Genomic DNA, 17,495 nt, shown 5'->3' on the forward strand with positions numbered 1-17,495 from the left:
GTGTACAGCACAGTGATTCAGTTATACATATACACGTATCCTTTTTTCAAATTCTTTTCCGATTTAGGTTGTTATATAATATTGAGCAGAGTTCCTTGCACTGTACAGTAGGTCCTTGTTTGTTATCCATAAAAAAAAAAATTATTTGGCTATGTCAGGTCTTAGTTGTGGCACGTGGGATCTTCTGTGTGTGAAGCAGGATCTTTTCATTGTGGCACATGGATTTTTCTTTATTTTATTTTTGGCTGTGCTAAGTCTTAGTTGCTTTGTGCAGGCTTTCTCTAGTTGTGTCGAGCGGGGCTTCGCTTGCTGCAGGGCACAGGTTCTAGGCGCATGGGCTTCAGGAGTTGCAGCGAGTGGGCCCAGTAGTTGTGGCACACGAGTTTAGTTGCTTCAGGGCATGTGGGATCTTCTGGGACCAGTGATTTGAACCCATGTCCCCTGTGTTGTCAGGCAGATTCTTATACACTGAACCACCAGGGAAGTCCAGAATTTCTCTTTCTTTAATGAAGACCCACAGAAATCTCTCTTCGATCTCAGCTGGTCAACTGGATTATTTTAATTTTTATCATATTAAAGTAATTCTCAGAGTGTGGTCTCCTACCAGAAGAATCAGTTATCACCAAGGAACCTGTTAGAAACACAGATGCTCAGGCTCCACTCCAGATCAATCAAATGAGAAACACTGGACATGAGACCCAGCAATTTGTGTTTTGACATGCCTTAATGGCGATCCTGAGGCAAACCAAAATGTGAGATCCCCTTTCCTGTTCAACTGATGGCTGAGGACATTAGAGCCAAGTTTGCAGACTCTTGAGCAACTGTCTTCTAATCCCTCTTGCCGCCACTTTAGAGGGAGATTAGATCTCTTCAGCACCCTTAGGTGCCCAGTTCCATGGAGATTTTTTAAAGATTTTGCTAACATTAACTGAATTGACATGAAACCATGAAAGCTAACTTTAGAAGACTGGTAATTTATTTGTTCAATGTGTAAATGGCAACCCAGTCCAGTATTCTTGCCTGGAGAATCAATGGACGTAGGAGCCTGGCGGGTTACAGTCCACGGGATTGCACAGAGTCAGACACAGCTGAGCGACTATGCAACAAATCTACAACCAAGAAGTTGATTTTGAAAACCTTGGATGATAAGATTGATCTGTTGTACACTAAAAACAAACAAAAAGGGACTTAATCATCTAGTACAGGCTAAATGCCTTGCAACTTGATCTCAAACAATTAAGTAGACATGGTTATGCTATGTGGGTGAATTACAGGGTAAAGTTCAGTTCAGTTGCTCAGTTGTGTTCAACTCTTTGCGACCCCATGGACTGCAGCACGCCAGGCCTCCTAGTCAATCACCAACTCCTGGAATTTACTCAAACTCATGTCCATTGAGTCAGTGATACCATCCAACCATCTCATCCTCTGTCATCCCCTTCTTCTCCTGCCTTCAATCTTTCCCAGCATCAGGGTCTTTTCAAATGACTCAGTTCTTCGCATCAGGTGGCCAAAGTATTGGAGTTTCAGCTTCAACATCAGTCCTTCCAATGAAGATTCGGGACTGATTTCCTTTAGGATTGACTGGTTGGATCTCCTTGCAGTCCAAGGGACTCTCAAGAGTCTTCTCCAACACCACACTTCAAAAGAATCAATTCTTCGGCACTCAGCTTTCTTTATAGTACAACTCTCACATCCATACACGACTATGGGAAAAACCATAGCTTTGACTAGATGGAGCTTTGTTGGCAAAGTAATGTCTCTGCTGTTTAATATGCTGTCTAGGTTGATCATAACTTTTCTTCCAAGGAGTAAGGATCTTTTAATTTCATGGCTGCAATCACCATCTGCAGTGGCTTTGGAGCCCCCCAAAATAAAGTCAGCCATTGTTTCCACTGTTTCCCCATCTAGTTGCCATGAAGTGATGGGACCAGATGCCATGATCTTTGTTTTCTGAATGTTGAGCTTTAGGCCAACTTTTTCACTCTCCTCTTTCACTTTCATCAAGAGGCTCTTTGATTCTTCTTCACTTTCTGCCATAAGGGTGGTGTCATCTGCATATCTGAGCTTATTTCAATTTCTCCTGGCAATCTTGATTTCAGCTTGTGCTTCATCTAGTCCAGTGTTTCTCATGAAGTATTCTGCATATAAGTTAAATAAGCAGGATGACAATATACAGCCTTGACCTATTCCTTTCCCGATTTGCAACCAGTCTGTTGTTCCATGACCAGTTCTAACTGTTGCTTCTTGACCTGTATATAGATTTCTCAAGAGCAGATCAGGTGGTCTGGTATTCCCATCTCTTTAAGAATTTTCCACAGTTTGTTGTGATCCACACAGACAGGTCATGGTAGAGAATTCTGACAATATGTGGTCCACTGGAGAAGGGAATAGCAAACCACTTCAATATTCTTATCTTGAGAACTCCATGAACAGTGTGAAAAATGAAAAGATAGGACACTGAAAGATGAACTCCCCAAGTCAGTAGATGCCCAATACGCTACTGGAGATCAGTGGAGAAATAACTCCAGAAAGAATGAAGAGATAGAGCTAAAGCAAAAACAATACCCAGTTGTGGATGTGACTGGTGATAGAAGCAAGGTCCGATGCTGTTAAGAGCAATATTGCATAGGAACCTGGAATGTCAGGTCCATGAATAAAGGCAAACTGAAGTGGTCAAACAGGAGATGGCAAGAGTGAATGTCGACATTTTAGGAATCAATGAACTAAAATGGTCTGGAATGGGTGAATTTAACTCAGATGACCATTATATCTACTACTGTGGGTAAGAATCCCTCAGAGGAAATGGATTAGCCCTCATAGCCAACAAAAGAGTCTGAAATGCAGTACTTGGATGCAATCTCGAGAATGACAGAATGATCTCTGTTCGTTTCCAATGCAAACCATTCAATATCACGGTAATCCAAGTCTATGCCTTGACAAGTAATGCTGAAGAAGCTGAAGTTGAATGATTCTATGAAGACCTACAAGACCTTCTAGAACTAACATCCAAAAAAGATGTCCTTTTCATTATAGGGGACTGGAATGTAAAATTAGAAAGTCAAGAAATACCTGGGGTAACAGGCAAATTTGGCCTTGGAGTACAGAATGAAGCAGGGCAAAGGCTAATAGAGCTTTTCCAAGAGAACACACTGGTCATAGCAAACACCCTCTTCCAACAACACAAGAGAAGACTCTACACATGGACATCACCAGATGGTCAACACCAAAATCAGACTGAGTATATCCTTTGCAGCCAAAGATGAAGAAGCTCTATACAGTCAGCAAAAACAAGACCGGGAGCTGACTGTGGCTCAGATCATGAACTCCTTATTGCCAAATTCAGACTTAAATTGAAGAAAGTAGGGAAAACCACTAGACCATTCAGGTATGACCTAAACCAAATGCCTAACGATTATACTGGAAGTGAGAAATCGATTTAAGGAACTAGAGCTGATAGACAGAGTGCCTGATGAACTATGGACAGAGGTTCATGACATTGTACAGGAGACAAGGATCAAGACCATCCCGAAGAAAAAGAAATGAAATAAAGCAAAATGGCTGTCTGAGGAGGCCTTACAAACAGCTGTGAAAAGAAGAGAAGCAAAAAAGCAAAGGAGGAAAGGAAAGATATACCCATCTGAATGCAGAGTTCCAAAGAACAGCAAGGATATGTAAGAAAACCTTCCTCAGCGATCAATGCAAAGAAATAGAGGAAAACAATAAAATAGGAAAGACTAGAGATCTCTTCAAGAAAATTAGAGTAGGGAACATTTCATGCAAAGATGGGCTCAATAAAGGACAGAAATTGTATGGACCTAACAGAAGCAGAAGATATTAAGAAGAGGTGGCAAGAATACACAGAAGAACTATATAAAAATAATCTTCATGACCCAGATGATCACGACGCTGTGATCACTCACCTAGAACCAGACATCCTGGAGTGCAAAGTCAAGTGGGCCTTAGGAAGCATTACTATGAACAAAGCTAGTGGAGATGATGGAATTCCAGTTGAGCTATTTCAAATCCTAAAAGATGATGCTGTGAAAGTGCTGCACTCAATATGCTAGCAAATTTGGAAAACTCAACAGTGGCCACAGGGCTGGAAAAAGTCAGTTTTCATTCCAATCCCAAAGAAAGGCAAAGCCAAAGAATGCTCAAGCTACTGCACAAATGTATTCATCTCACATGCTAGTGAAGTATTGCTTCAAATTCTCCAAGCCCAGCTTCAACAATATGTGAACTGTGAACTTCCAGATATTCAAACTGGATTTAGAAAAGGCAGAGGAACCAGAGATCAAATTGCCAACATCTGTTGTTTCATTGAAAAAGCAAGAGAGTTCCAGAAAAACATTTATCTCTGCTTTATTGACAATGCAAAACCTTTGACTGTGTGGATCACAATAAGCTGTGGAAAATTCTGAAAGAGATGGGAATACCAGACCACCTGATCTGCCTCTTGAGAAATATGTATGCAAGTCAGGAAGCAATAGTTAGAACTGGACATGGAACAACAGACTGGTTCCAAATAGGAAAAGGAGTACATTGAGGCTGTATATTGTCACCCTGCTTATTTAACTTATATGCAGAGTACATTATGAGAAGTGCTGGGCTGGAAGAAGCACAAGCTGGAATCAAGATTGCTGGGAGAAATATCAGTAACCTCAAATATGCAGATGACACCACCCTTATGGCAGAAAGTGAAGAATCAAAGAGCCTCTTGATGAAAGTGAAAGAGGAGAGGGAAAAAGTTGGCTTAAAGCTCAACATTCAGAAAACAAAGATCATGGCATGTGGTCCCATCACTTCATGGGAAATAGATGGGAAACAATGGCTGACTTTATTTTTTGGGGCTCCAAAATCACTGCAGATGGTGATTGCAGCCATGAAATTAAAAGATCCTTACTCCTTGGAAGAAAAGTTATGGCAACCTAGACAGCATATTAAAAAGTAGAGACATCACTTTGCCAACAAAGGTCCATCTAGTCAAGGCTATGGTTTTTCCAGTGGTCATGTATGGATGTGAGAGTTGGACCATAAAGAAAGCTGAGTGCTGAAGAATTGATGCTTTTGAAGTGTGGTGTTGGAGAAGACTCTTGAGAGTCCCTTTGACTGCAAGGAGATCCAACCAGTCAATCCTAAAGGAATCAGTCCCGAATCTTCATTGAAAGGACTGATATTGAAGCTGAAACTCCAATACTTGGGCCTCCTGATGGAAAGAACTGACTCACTTAAAAAGGCCTTAATGCTGGGAAAGATTGAAGACAGTTGTAGAAGGGGACGACAGAGGATGAGATGGTTGGATGGCATCACTGATTCAATGGATATGAGTCTGAGTAAATTCCGGGAGTTGATGATGGACAGGGAAGGCTGGTGTGCTGCAGTCCATGGGATGGCAAAGAGTCGGACATCATTGAGCGACTGAACTGAGCTGAACTGAACACCGTCAAAGGCTTTGGCATAGTCAATGAAGCATAAGTAGATGCATTTAGAGTATCTATCATGATTTGTTAGCCTGGAGATCTCTTAGTCTTCAGTTAACAAACACATGGAAAACCTATGTCCACAATGTAAATGAGCGAATATGGCTCATGGTCAGGAGCTGAGGGGTTTTTAGCACTTGACACTGATTTTTAATCTTTCAGAACCCAGAGGGAACTTTTCATGTTAGCTCTGCTATAGAATGCTTGTGTGACCTTGCATGAGATACTGTCCCCCTCTGAACCTCATTTTTGCCTCTGAAAAAAGTTGAGGATTTGTTGTCATCATCTCGAAGATCACTTCCATCTCTGATCTGCTGGAATTCTGGAAATTTAAAGAGCCCAAAACACCAGCAGCACCTGGGACATCCCTGCTCTCTCCTGACCTTTTCAGACCAGAGGGCAGAGGAAGGAGGGAAGACACACTGGTGGCTGCAGCCCAAGGCAAGTGTGCCTGATATCTTTGGAATTCAGATAATTTTAAAACCCACACACGAGGGTTTGTTTCTTACTAAACAGTGCTGTGCAGCCATCAGCTGAGGTGTGAATTGGGGGATACTGTTCACTCTCTGCCAAATGCTACCTAGGAATCCCAAAGAGATTTTATCATTAGCTTTGTGAGAACAAAATGTGGACAGTATAGAGAGCTGTTTTGTTTTTAATTTATTTATTTTTTAATTGTTGGAAAATTGCTTTACAATTTTGTGTTGGTTTTTTGCCATATAATAAGTAATATATATGTATATATAATTATGACTAATTCACGTTGTTGCATGGCAGAAACCAACACAAATATATATATATATATATATATATATATATATATATATATATATATATATATATATATATACACACACACACACACACACACAAAAGGGTGAAGGTGAAAGGGTTAGTCACTCAGTCGTGTCCAACTCTTTGTGACCGCATGTAGCTCACGAGGCTCCTCTGTCCATGGTAGTCTCCAGGCAAGAATACTGGAGTGGATTACCATTGCCTTCTCCAGGGGATCTTCCTGATCCAGGGATCGAACCTGGGTCTCCTGCATTGCAGGCAGATTCTTTACCATCTGAGCCACCAGATATATCCCTTTCCTCCAGAGCCTCCCTCCCTTCTCCCCATCCCACCCATCTAGGTCATCACAGAGCACCAGGCTGGGCTCCCTGCATTATTCATCAATTTCCCACTATTTTACACATGATAGTGTGCGTATGCTGATGCTACTTTCTCAATTCCTCCCACTCTTACCTTCCCCAGCTGTGTCCACAAGTCCATTCTGTGCTAGATTCATCAGTACCACTTTTCTAGATTCCATATATATGTGTTAATATATAATACTTGTTTTTCTCTTTTCACTCTGTATAAGAGGCTCCAGTTTCAGCCACCTCACTACAGCTGACTTAAATTCATTTTTTTTATAGCTGAGTAATATTCCTTTCAGAATGGGAGAAAATAATTGTAAACACAACTGGCAAAGGGTTAATCTCCAAAATGTATAAGCAGCACATACAGCTCAATGTCAGAAAAACAAACAACCCAATCAAAAAATAGGCAGAAGACTTAGACAGATATTTCTCCAAAGAAGACATACAGATGGCAAATAAACACAGGAAAAGATGCTCAATATCACTCATTATTAGAGAATTGGAAATCAAAATTACAATGAGATATCACCTCACACCAGTCAGAATGGCCATCAACAAAAAATCTACAAACAATAAATGCGGGAGAAAAGGGAACCCTCTAGCACTGTTGGTGGGAACGTAGACTGATATAGCCACTATGGAGAACGTTTTGGAGATTCCTTAAAAAAACTAGGAATAAACCTGCCATGCTGCATGCTAAATCACTTCAGTCGTGTCTGACTTTGCAACCCCATGGACAATAGCCCACCAGGCTCCTCTGTCCATGGGATTCTCCAGGCAAGAATACTGGAGTGGGTTGTTTCCATGCCCTCCTCCAAGGGATCTTCCCAACCCAGGGATCAAATCCGAGTCTTCTTATGTCTCCTGCATTGGCAGGTGGGTTCTTTACCAATAGTGCCACCCGAGAAGTGGAAATCTACTGTATGACCCAGCAATCCCACTACTGGGCATATACCTGAGAAAATCACAATTCTAAAAGACACATCTGCCCCAGTGTTCACTGCAGAAATATTTACAATAGCCAGGACAAGGAAGCAACCTAGATGTCCATCAACAGATGAATGATACAATGGAGAGCCATTTTCTGTAGAGCAGATCTTTAAGAAGTAGCCCAGTGCCTGAAATTACTTAAGGGTATATACATCTATGCCAAAGCCTTTGACTGTGTGGATCACAATAAACTGTGGAAAATTCTTCAAGAGATGGGAATACCAAACCACCTGACCTGCCTCTTGAGAAACCTATATGCAGGTCAGGAAGCAACAGTTAGAACTGGACATGGAACAACAGATTGGTTCCAAATAGGAAAAGGAGTACGTCAAGGCTATATATTGTCACCCTGCTTATTTAACTTAAATGCATCATGAGAGATGCTGGGCTGGAAGAAGCACAAGCTGGAATCAAGATTGCCAGGAGACATATCAATAACCCCAGATATGCAGATGACACCACCGTTATGGCAGAAAGTGAAGAGGAACTCAAAAGCCTCTTGATGAAAGTGAAAGAGAGAGTGAAAAAGTTGGCTTAAAGCTCAACATTCAGAAAACAAAGATCATGGCGTCTGGTCCCATCACTTCATGGGAAATAGATGGGGAAACAGTGGAAACAGTGGCAGACTTTATTTGGGGGGGGGGCTCCAAAATCACTGCAGATGGTGATTGCAGCCGTGAAATTAAAAGATGCTTGCTCCTTGGAAGGGAAGTTATGACCAACCTAGATAGCATATTCAAAAGGAGAGATGTTACTTTGCCAACAAAGGTCCGTCTATTCAAGGCTATGGTTTTCCCAGTGGTCATGTATGGATGTGAGAGTTGGATTGTGAAGAAAGCTGAGCACCAAAGAATTGATGCTTTTGAACTGTGGTGTTGGAAAAGACTCTTAAGAGTCCCTTGGACGGCAAGGAGATCCAACCAGTCCATTCTGAAGGAGATTAGCTCTGGGTGTTCTTTGGAAGGAATGATGCTAAAGCTGAAAGTCCAATACTTTGGCCACCTGATGTGAAGAGTTGACTCATTGGAAAAGACTCTGATGCTGGGAGGGATTGGGGGCAGGAGGAGAAGGGGACGACCGAGGATGAGATGGCTGGATGGCATCACCGACTCGATGGACGTGAGTTTGAGTGAACTCTGGGAGCTGGTGATGGACAGGGAGGCCTGGCGTGCTGCAGTTCATGGGGTCACAAAGAGTCGGACACGACTGAGCGGCTGAACTGAACTGAACTGATATGCATCAAAGTTCAGGGGTTTGGGGTAATCCAAACATCCCTCCTCCTCATTCCCATCAAAAACAGTTATTTCACTGGGTAATTCAAGCTTTGAGGATAATTTCATAAGGGGGTGGAGAATAGGTGTGGTTTAGGTTGTTCAGATTAACCAGATAATTGATTCGATTCACCCAATTCACTTTCCCTGTAAAATTTATCATGCTTATTATTCTGTCAGTATAAAAGTAATCTTTGTTTGCTGTTCCTGTTCATTGGCTAACCAAATATATTACTGTCTGTCATATCACTTTCCAGACTGACTCTGATCTGGATATATTTATAAGCACCTTACTACAAAAAGTTTCTTCTAGTTGAGAGATTATCCTCTGAGTTTGATCATTTCAGAGAATATTTCTGAGCAGGTAATATTATCCAATGCCTTTAAACTGCTCGCCACCCACTCCTAAACAACCCCCCACCCCGCATATACACACAGAAGTCACATACATTTTCTGTAACAAGGGGCATTTCTTGCTGGTACTCTGAGGATTGTTGTTATTTTCTGCTTCCTTGGGTTAATGTAAACATTATCTACATGCCCATCACCTCTAGAATAACCTGAGGCATTCCCTCACTTGAAAAGAATGATTTTCATTCTTAGAAGTCCTTTTGCGTCAGAACCTTGAGTTGTGTTCTCCATTGTTTTGTTTTGCAACCAGGCAGGTTCCTTTTTAACCATTTCTAAAGGGAGAAACCCCAAACAACGTTTACAAAAATACATGGCATTAAAACAGCAAGTCACACAGTAAATGGTGTTTTATTAGGACATTTAGAGACAAAGCAATTGGTGGTTTGCCTGGATTTGTCATCTCTTATAGGTTGCTTTGATATTGTTTGTGTAGCAGGGCCCTGGTAATACGCAGGATTGGGAATTACCATGCGTCAGAATCAGGGGATAAGCCCAGGTCACCTGAATTATCCCTCCTTGGTTGTGACATAATTGGTTGCTTCAGCACCTCTCTGATATTAAACCTGGAGGAGTGGATTCAAGTTTGTGCTTCAGGGGACATACATGTTTATTTCCTGTCAAAGAGAGCACACTAGGCCACCTGCTGAATGCAGAGAAAAGGATGAAAATTGACAAAATCCATACAGATCTTCGTGGCTAGATATGGAAGCAGAGTGATTCTAGTATACAATAAGTATTATTTAATAACACCTGGGTAGTCCTAAGACTCCCCAACAGGAAAGAATAAGCAACTGCAGAGCATTTCCAATACCCCCCTCCTTCTGTCATGGAAACGTCAATAAAACTCCTCCACCTCCCACCCTCTAGTGCCAGATCAGTAAGCATTTAGCCAAGCATGCTGGGAGACACAGAACAACTGAAGGAAAGGAGTATCTGAGTGTCTTGGATTTGCCTGCCATTCTGCTCTGTTCCTCTACCATCTCATTACTAGACGTAGGCATTAGACGTGACAATCAACTACATTTGAACTGAGCAGAAGAAATTTTCAAGGCATAGGCTTTAGAAGAAATGTCTCAAAGGCAGCCTCAGTCACCTAATCAGACTTTAATTTCAACCACAAATGACACAGAATCATCGAGCTCCGTCGTCCCTAATGATTCCACAAATAAAAGAAGGACCGGAGACAACTCTCCAGGAATAGAAGCATTGTGTGCCATCTATATCACTTATGCCGTGATCATTTCAGTGGGCATCCTTGGAAATGCTATTCTCATCAAAGTCTTTTTCAAGACCAAATCCATGCAAACAGTTCCCAATATTTTCATCACCAGCCTGGCTTTTGGAGATCTTTTACTTCTGCTAACTTGTGTGCCAGTCGATGTAACCCACTACCTGGCAGAGGGATGGCTGTTCGGAAGAATTGGATGTAAGGTGCTCTCTTTCATCCGGCTCACTTCTGTCGGTGTATCAGTGTTCACGTTAACAATTCTCAGTGCTGACAGGTGGGTTTCTTTTCTCAGTTCTATTTGCCAGGATGTGAAATTAGACAAAAAGAAAGGAAAGCTTGTATGTAGCGTTTACTGGCTACTCTGCTGCTGTAACCGGGATGTAAGATTGGGAAATCGGGAGGCATTTTAAATAAAAGTTGATATGAGAATGTTAAAATTTCTGTGTTAGCATCGGAGGAGAGATTGAAACTGTGTGCTTCGGGGATCGTTTATTTTCTTTGAACTGTAATTGTTTGTTTGAAAGAATACCGAACGGTCTCCCCCCTCCCCTCAGTTTATTAAGGCAAATTGTTCCAGGTGAAAAAGAAAAACAATTATTGCTTTATACATTAGTGCAGCCTAGTGGTGCAATATTGTCAACATTAAAACATCAGCATAGGTGTGAAATTGACCGCATATACATTACTGTTTACCGGAAGAATGGTTAAAAAGATACATGCGTCTAATTTACTTGAAATGAATCAAATTAATTAATGGTGAAAAAACGGTGAGGCTTTTGGCTTCCTGGTAACTCAATGTAATGTCGTGACTTAATTGTATTTGTTTTTTTCTATAAGCGTTCAATGACATTCTCGTTTCCAGAGACATAAATTAATCCCGGTTGACTTTTAGAGCTGTATGAATGGAGTGTATGAGAACCTCTGGCAGTCAGGGTGTTTGGACTCTGTTAGGATATTTTCAGCCTAAGTACTGTGTTTTTCTGTGCACCTATTGTAGAATAATAACTGTGAAAGCATAAAAAAATTGAGGCTCCAAATGTTTAAAATGATGCTTTATAACGCCTGCAAGAAGCCGGTAAGTAATCAATGTCTGGCGGTACCAGAAGGAAAAGCTTCTTCAGATTCCAGGATCTGAGAGGAAGAAAATCTTTCCTTGTGTCTTTTATAGAATTTTCTTTGACTGGTTTTATATTCTGTTTGAGGACAGATTTACCTAAAGGCTATACAGATTTTGAGGTAGATTTGTCAGAATAAGGAAGCATCTTTGGATGGGTATAGGGTTTTTCGATTTCACCCTTGCCTTGCCCTGAAACTACCTACAGATTGGCTTGGGCAAGAAATTAGCATTTGAACAGGGAAGAAATTAACCCTCTCCTCTTTTCTGCATAAACTCATAGAATTCTTTTATAGTAAGGTTGATGTCTGCTCACTCATGAAGAAAGGAGAATTAGATTTAATATCAGTCACTTACTTAAAAATGAAGTCTTTTAGAACACTTAAGGTAATACACAGGTAATGAATTACTCTCCATCACACACAAAATCATGCCAAAAAATATTTATTTGCCCTAAATAGAGGATCTACAAGAAAATCATATAAATTGCAAATCTGGACTATCTCAACAGTGAATAAAAGGAAAAAGTGATTAGCATAAATAAAAATTACTGGGATGTATTATGTGTATTGGAAATCCTAGCCAATTTCAGCTAGTTAATGTTGAGTTGGTTATATACATATGGATAGGAGGTACAACTGGATGATCACTAAGGTCACTTCTAATTTTTAGATTCTGTCATTTTTATATTGATTTTGCCTTTTGCTGTGATTATATGTTTCTAGATACAAGGCAGTTGTGAAGCCCTTGGAGCGTCAGCCCCCCAATGCCATCCTGAAGACCTGTGCCAAAGCTGGCTGCATCTGGATCGTGTCTATGATCATTGCTCTACCGGAGGCTATATTTTCAAATGTATATACTTTTCAAGATCCTGACAAAAATGTAACATTTAAAGCGTGTGCCTCTTACCCTGTTTCTGAGAGGCTCCTGCAAGAGATACATTCTCTGCTGTGCTTCTTAGTATTCTACATTATTCCACTTTCGATTATCTCTGTCTATTATTCTCTGATTGCTAGAACTCTTTACAAAAGCACCTTGAACATACCTACTGAGGAACAAAGCCATGCCCGCAAGCAGGTATGTATTCATCAGGACTCATGCATGTATTTAGAAGGGAAATGCCTCATTTTGCACCTTTGGACAATAAATATAATAGCGCTATCATACTTTTGCTATGATCATGGGCTCCGGAGTCTGTCAGACCCAGGATTTAATTCCATACCAGCTGAACAATCTTGAGCAAGCTACTTAACTTCTCTGAGCCTCACTTTCCTCATGTATAAAATGAAAATGAGGACTGGGTGATATATATGAAATGCTTAACATAGTTCCTACTGCATAGTAAATGTTCAGTAAATGGTAGGACTGTTATTATTAGAAAAGGGGCAGCTGAAGTTTGGGGTAAGTCAAAAATCACCCCATAGAACAGTGAGAAACATCACACAAGATGAGACTATAAAGTGAAGCATCTTTTGTTTTAGAAAGTATAACAGAATGATAGAAAAACGCAGGATGGTAGAACTGGCAAGAAGCCATAACATTATTCAATGCAAACCACTTACCACAGATGAGCAGACTGGGGGTAGGGGGTCTCGAGGGACCCAGCGCCAGTGGCAAGAGAACACAGTGACTCACAGTAGCTTGATTAAGACCATTGCAAGACCCAGGTGTGCTCTCCTCTCATAAATATGAATGGAATAAAAAGAATATTGGCAAAACATTGTTCCACTTAATTTAAAAAAAAAAACAACCCAACAGGATTTCTATCTTTCTTGGGTAGGAGATGATTCCATTTACCTCTTGACCAGTACATGGAGAGCTCAGTGCTTTTTTTTCAAGCTAGTCCTTTCAGTTGGTTCAACAGTGGTGCTCAGGAGGCTAAAGTTGTATTTTATTTATTTATTCACCATTTTATAAAGTTGCATTTTCATGCCCATGTGAACAGCTCTATCTGTGACTACAGGCAATGTCTTCACTTCTTTTGGGTCATTTCTCTTATTAAGAGGTGTAGGTAGGATTATTTTCATATATGAAGGATGGCACATTGGTTTTTATTCCCCTGATTATATGGGTAGAATTTCTATACATTAAAAACAATTTTAGGTACAAGTTTGTCAACTTTCACAATCCCCAGAAGACTGTTCAAACTTAGTCAGCCTCTGCTGATGCAGTTAAAAGTTTTGTACGGCATTTATTTCTTAATAAAATTAAATCTTCAAAGGTTCCACAACACTCCTTGAGATAGTTAGAGACACCCTAGAGTATCTCAAAACCAGAGACAGCAGCCTGAATTAGAGCTAATCAGAGACCAACATCACAGGTTACTATGTCAATTCACTTGCTGTATTCTGTAGCCACAGGCTGCCTTTCCACACTTGCATGTGCAAAGAGACACCAGCCTGTTAACTATAAATTTCTCAGTTAATCTAGAAAATGGCTTTTTAAAATCTCTGCCAGCTCAGTGTTTTCTTTTGGGGGGTGTTTTGTTTGTCGATGGGTTCTTGGTTTTTGGTTGTTGTTGCTGTCATTTTTCTTCTCTCTATAGATTGAATCCCGGAAGCGAATTGCCAAAACAGTTCTGGTGCTGGTGGCTCTCTTTGCTCTCTGCTGGTTGCCGAATCACCTTCTGTATCTCTACCACTCATTCACTTCTCAAACCCATATGAACTCCTCTACCGTTCACTTATTTGTCACCATCATCTCTCGGATTCTGGCTTTCAGCAATTCTTGTGTAAACCCCTTTGCTCTTTACTGGCTGAGCAATACCTTCCAGCAGCATTTTAAAGCTCAATTATTCTGTTGCAAGGCAGGGGGAGCTGACCCTACTGCTGCTAATACCCCTCTTGACAACCTAGCAGTGATGGGAAGGGTCCCGGGTGCTGCAAGCACTCAGATGTCTGAAATTAGTGTGTCCCCATTCACTGGCTGCAGTGTGAAGAAGGAAGATGACAGAGTCTAGCTTTTCAATTAAAAATGGTATTTTTTCCTCCCAGAGTGTCTGTTCCACTCTGAGCTATGCGTAGGTATATGGTGCCAGAACTTTCAATGGCTTGTAAATTGTGGTGGCATCTTAGGAGGGAAGAATTTGACAAATCAGTTTTCTTCAATGTACAAGCATTAACGTTACTGGGCTTTCTAAATAAAATGGAGCCCCACTAGGTATAGTGACACATTTGTCTATGTCAGAGGCCAAATAGGAGATAAAGTGAAGTACACATGGCACTTAAAAACTTTATATGTTTCCATCACATCTCTGATGCTTATTTCTCATATACTCTTGTGATTTACATAAAACTGTGTTTGTGTTTATTATGTGGTGTAAATCTAGAGATTATACTTTGCATATGAAAAGGGGGTCAAAGAGAGGTAAAACATCTCTTCTGCAATTTTCTTAAAAAAAAATGAAGTCCTAAAAAATAAAATTTCACACAATTTGTTCTTGACTGCCCTTTTCCATTAATCTCTATTCCATTGAAACTAAAGCTGTGCAATGGCAATGACAGTGTTGAGGGGTCAGTGTTAAGTAAGGATCTGGGGCTGGGTGTTTGCCTTACTAGGTCAGCACTTACTCATTTAGGGTAGTTCTGGAGTTACAACTCCCATTGACTGATACTTGGGCAAAGTTATCTTTCACAGATATTGTGAAGAACCTGTCTCCTTCATAGGCAGAATCACTGGCCATGTTTAGTGTCATCTGAGGGCTCCAAAGAAGGATCCCTGTCAAAAAATCTGCGAGGTTGTCACTGTCTGAAATTCATCCTTTGAGAAAAAATCATTTCTTTCTGGTAAGCAGTGCCCTCTTTCTAAAAAATGCAGAAGTACCACGTGGAATCCCTAACACCTGGGTGTTTAGTTGTTATCAGATCATCTTTCTGCTTGACTATCTTAAAACTGATGTGTGCCTAAGTCCTCTAATAAGAGTGTGACCTAATTAATCTCTGCCCTTGGAAATCAGATGGAAGGTTCTGATTTTCTATCCTCTGTTCCTACTTGCTAACACTATAAAGTTGTAATAAATATTACTTCAAAACACTTGTCAATAGATGTGTCAGTTTTAGATCTGTGGTTTCAGAAAATGTTTTCTTGGGGCAAATTAAAGCCTTTAACTGTCGATAGTTAAATTTGTATTTTCAAAAACTTGACTTTGGGGTGTGCTTTTGATAGCTTTGAGCTTTCCTTAAATGGCTTGTGTAACTGTGAATTTTTGCTTAAAGATGTGGCTTCTAAAGGGGATATAATATTAACACTAGACTTTACATTTAAGCAAAATTGGTTTACTTAAAGTAGGGGATGTTAGAATTGTCTTAATATTGTTTTGAGTTGGATGTTGTAATAAGTGGGGAGAAAAATAAATATGAAATAAAGTTTTCAATGACTTTGTGTAACTTTATATTCTAAAAACAGTACTTCTAACAGAATATCACTGAGAACGCATTTTAACTCCAAAGGGTATTTTCAAGTTCCCAAACTCCAAAATATTTTACTGTTTTCCTTACTCTGGGTAAAAATTACACGTTTACTCTCCTAAGAATAACATTTTAGAAATAACTTCACAAAAGTACCAGATAATAAAAGCTAAGCAAGCTTTTTAGCAGTTGATAAAACTAGAGCTCAAAGAACTTGATTTTTTCATCCTGAGTAATCCCTAGGTAACTTAAAGATCTGATAGAAACTGATTTAATTGGGATTAAAATTCATGGCTTTGCTTTTTGTTTTGGAGGGGGTGGTCGTTAAAAAAAAACAAAACAGATTATCCTTGTCAGAGCTAACCTTACAAGAAATCCACAGTTTGTTTCACACTGACTATTGTGTTCAGAAAAGCTACTATGGAATATTTCTTTGTTTTTGGACAGGCTCCCAAATTGCGGGTGGGGTGGGGGGAGGACACATGAAAAATAAATTTTGTATACGTCTCAATTTTACTCAGGGTCTGCCCTGACCCAAGACTTAGAATAATGGACCATATTTTTTTCCTGCTACAAAGCAGGAAACCAAAGTCACAAACTTAGATTAAGTCTTTGTCATTGAGGTTGATAGTACCACAAAACATTGAACACTGGCATTCCTACTGACAATAGCAAATTTGGGTTTAAATAATTTCTGCAATTATAACCATCTTAAGTCAGGGATCCATCACATTTTTTGTCAAAAGGAGTTACTTTTATTTCCACTAAGTCTTGGGATTACAGAAAATGGGGAGAGGAAAATTCCCTAACAGAGTGAGCCTGAATGGGCCATTAAAAAAAAAAAAATCCCTAGTTTGGTATAACTCAGTCGTTTTCCAGGAAGACTTCCTAGGCCAGGTAGGTGACTCCTCTGGCCAGGTAGTCTGTGCTTTTGTAGGTTAATGAATTTTTATACACCAAGAAGCTGGTGGCCTATTATGCCAGGAATACTGCACAGACCACCCTTCACAGAGAACGAGAAGGATGAAGAGAACAGTCAGGGAGAAGCCAGCTGACTGGGTTCTGGGTTCCTGGGTCCAGCAGCCCCTTGTATAGCCTATCTACATTCCAGTCCTGGAGTTTCAGGAGGTACCCACTATCTTTATAATAACAAAGGACCCAGCCCTCCCCGCTTTTGCTTGTTACCTGGACTGTTTCTTGCAAAAAAAATCTTGCGGGGGGGTGGGGTGGAGTGGGGGTGAGAACAGGTTATAAAGAGACACTTCCAGATTAACTCAGTTACTAGGAGTTGAATTCTAGGAATCCACAAGGAAATAAAAGTAGGAACCAGGTCTCATAGGGACAATAGCATTAAACAGTAACAACAAAACTGTGGGACCCAATGGCCAAACAGAATGCTATCACAGATACAAGCATGTTTCGCTCCCAACTCCACTAGAGTGGTGACTCA

The 17,495-nt window shown here is 40.4% G+C and overlaps 1 protein-coding gene across 1 annotated transcript; it reads left to right on the forward strand.

Moving 5' to 3' along the window:
- Nucleotides 1-10,224: 10,224 nt before the first annotated feature.
- BRS3 (bombesin receptor subtype 3) lies at nt 10,225-14,663 on the forward strand. Its single transcript, XM_005700421.2, has 3 exons — nt 10,225-10,799; nt 12,365-12,716; nt 14,185-14,663. The coding sequence occupies exons 1-3, from the start codon at nt 10,366-10,368 to the stop codon at nt 14,596-14,598; spliced, it is 1,200 nt and encodes a 399-aa protein (XP_005700478.2). The 5' UTR covers nt 10,225-10,365; the 3' UTR covers nt 14,599-14,663.
- Nucleotides 14,664-17,495: the final 2,832 nt, after the last annotated feature.

This window comes from Capra hircus, assembly GCF_001704415.2.
Source record: "Capra hircus breed San Clemente chromosome X unlocalized genomic scaffold, ASM170441v1, whole genome shotgun sequence".
Lineage (NCBI taxonomy): Eukaryota > Metazoa > Chordata > Mammalia > Artiodactyla > Bovidae > Capra > Capra hircus.

Bases quoted from the DNA above. Each gene is read 5' to 3' on its own strand.
- BRS3 (XM_005700421.2), top strand. From the start codon at position 10,366: ATGTCTCAAAGGCAGCCTCAGTCACCTAATCAGACTTTAATTTCAACC. The intron at 10,800-12,364 runs GTGGGTTTCTTT...ATATGTTTCTAG, and splicing joins ACAATTCTCAGTGCTGACAG to ATACAAGGCAGTTGTGAAGC. The intron at 12,717-14,184 runs GTATGTATTCAT...TTCTCTCTATAG, and splicing joins AAAGCCATGCCCGCAAGCAG to ATTGAATCCCGGAAGCGAAT.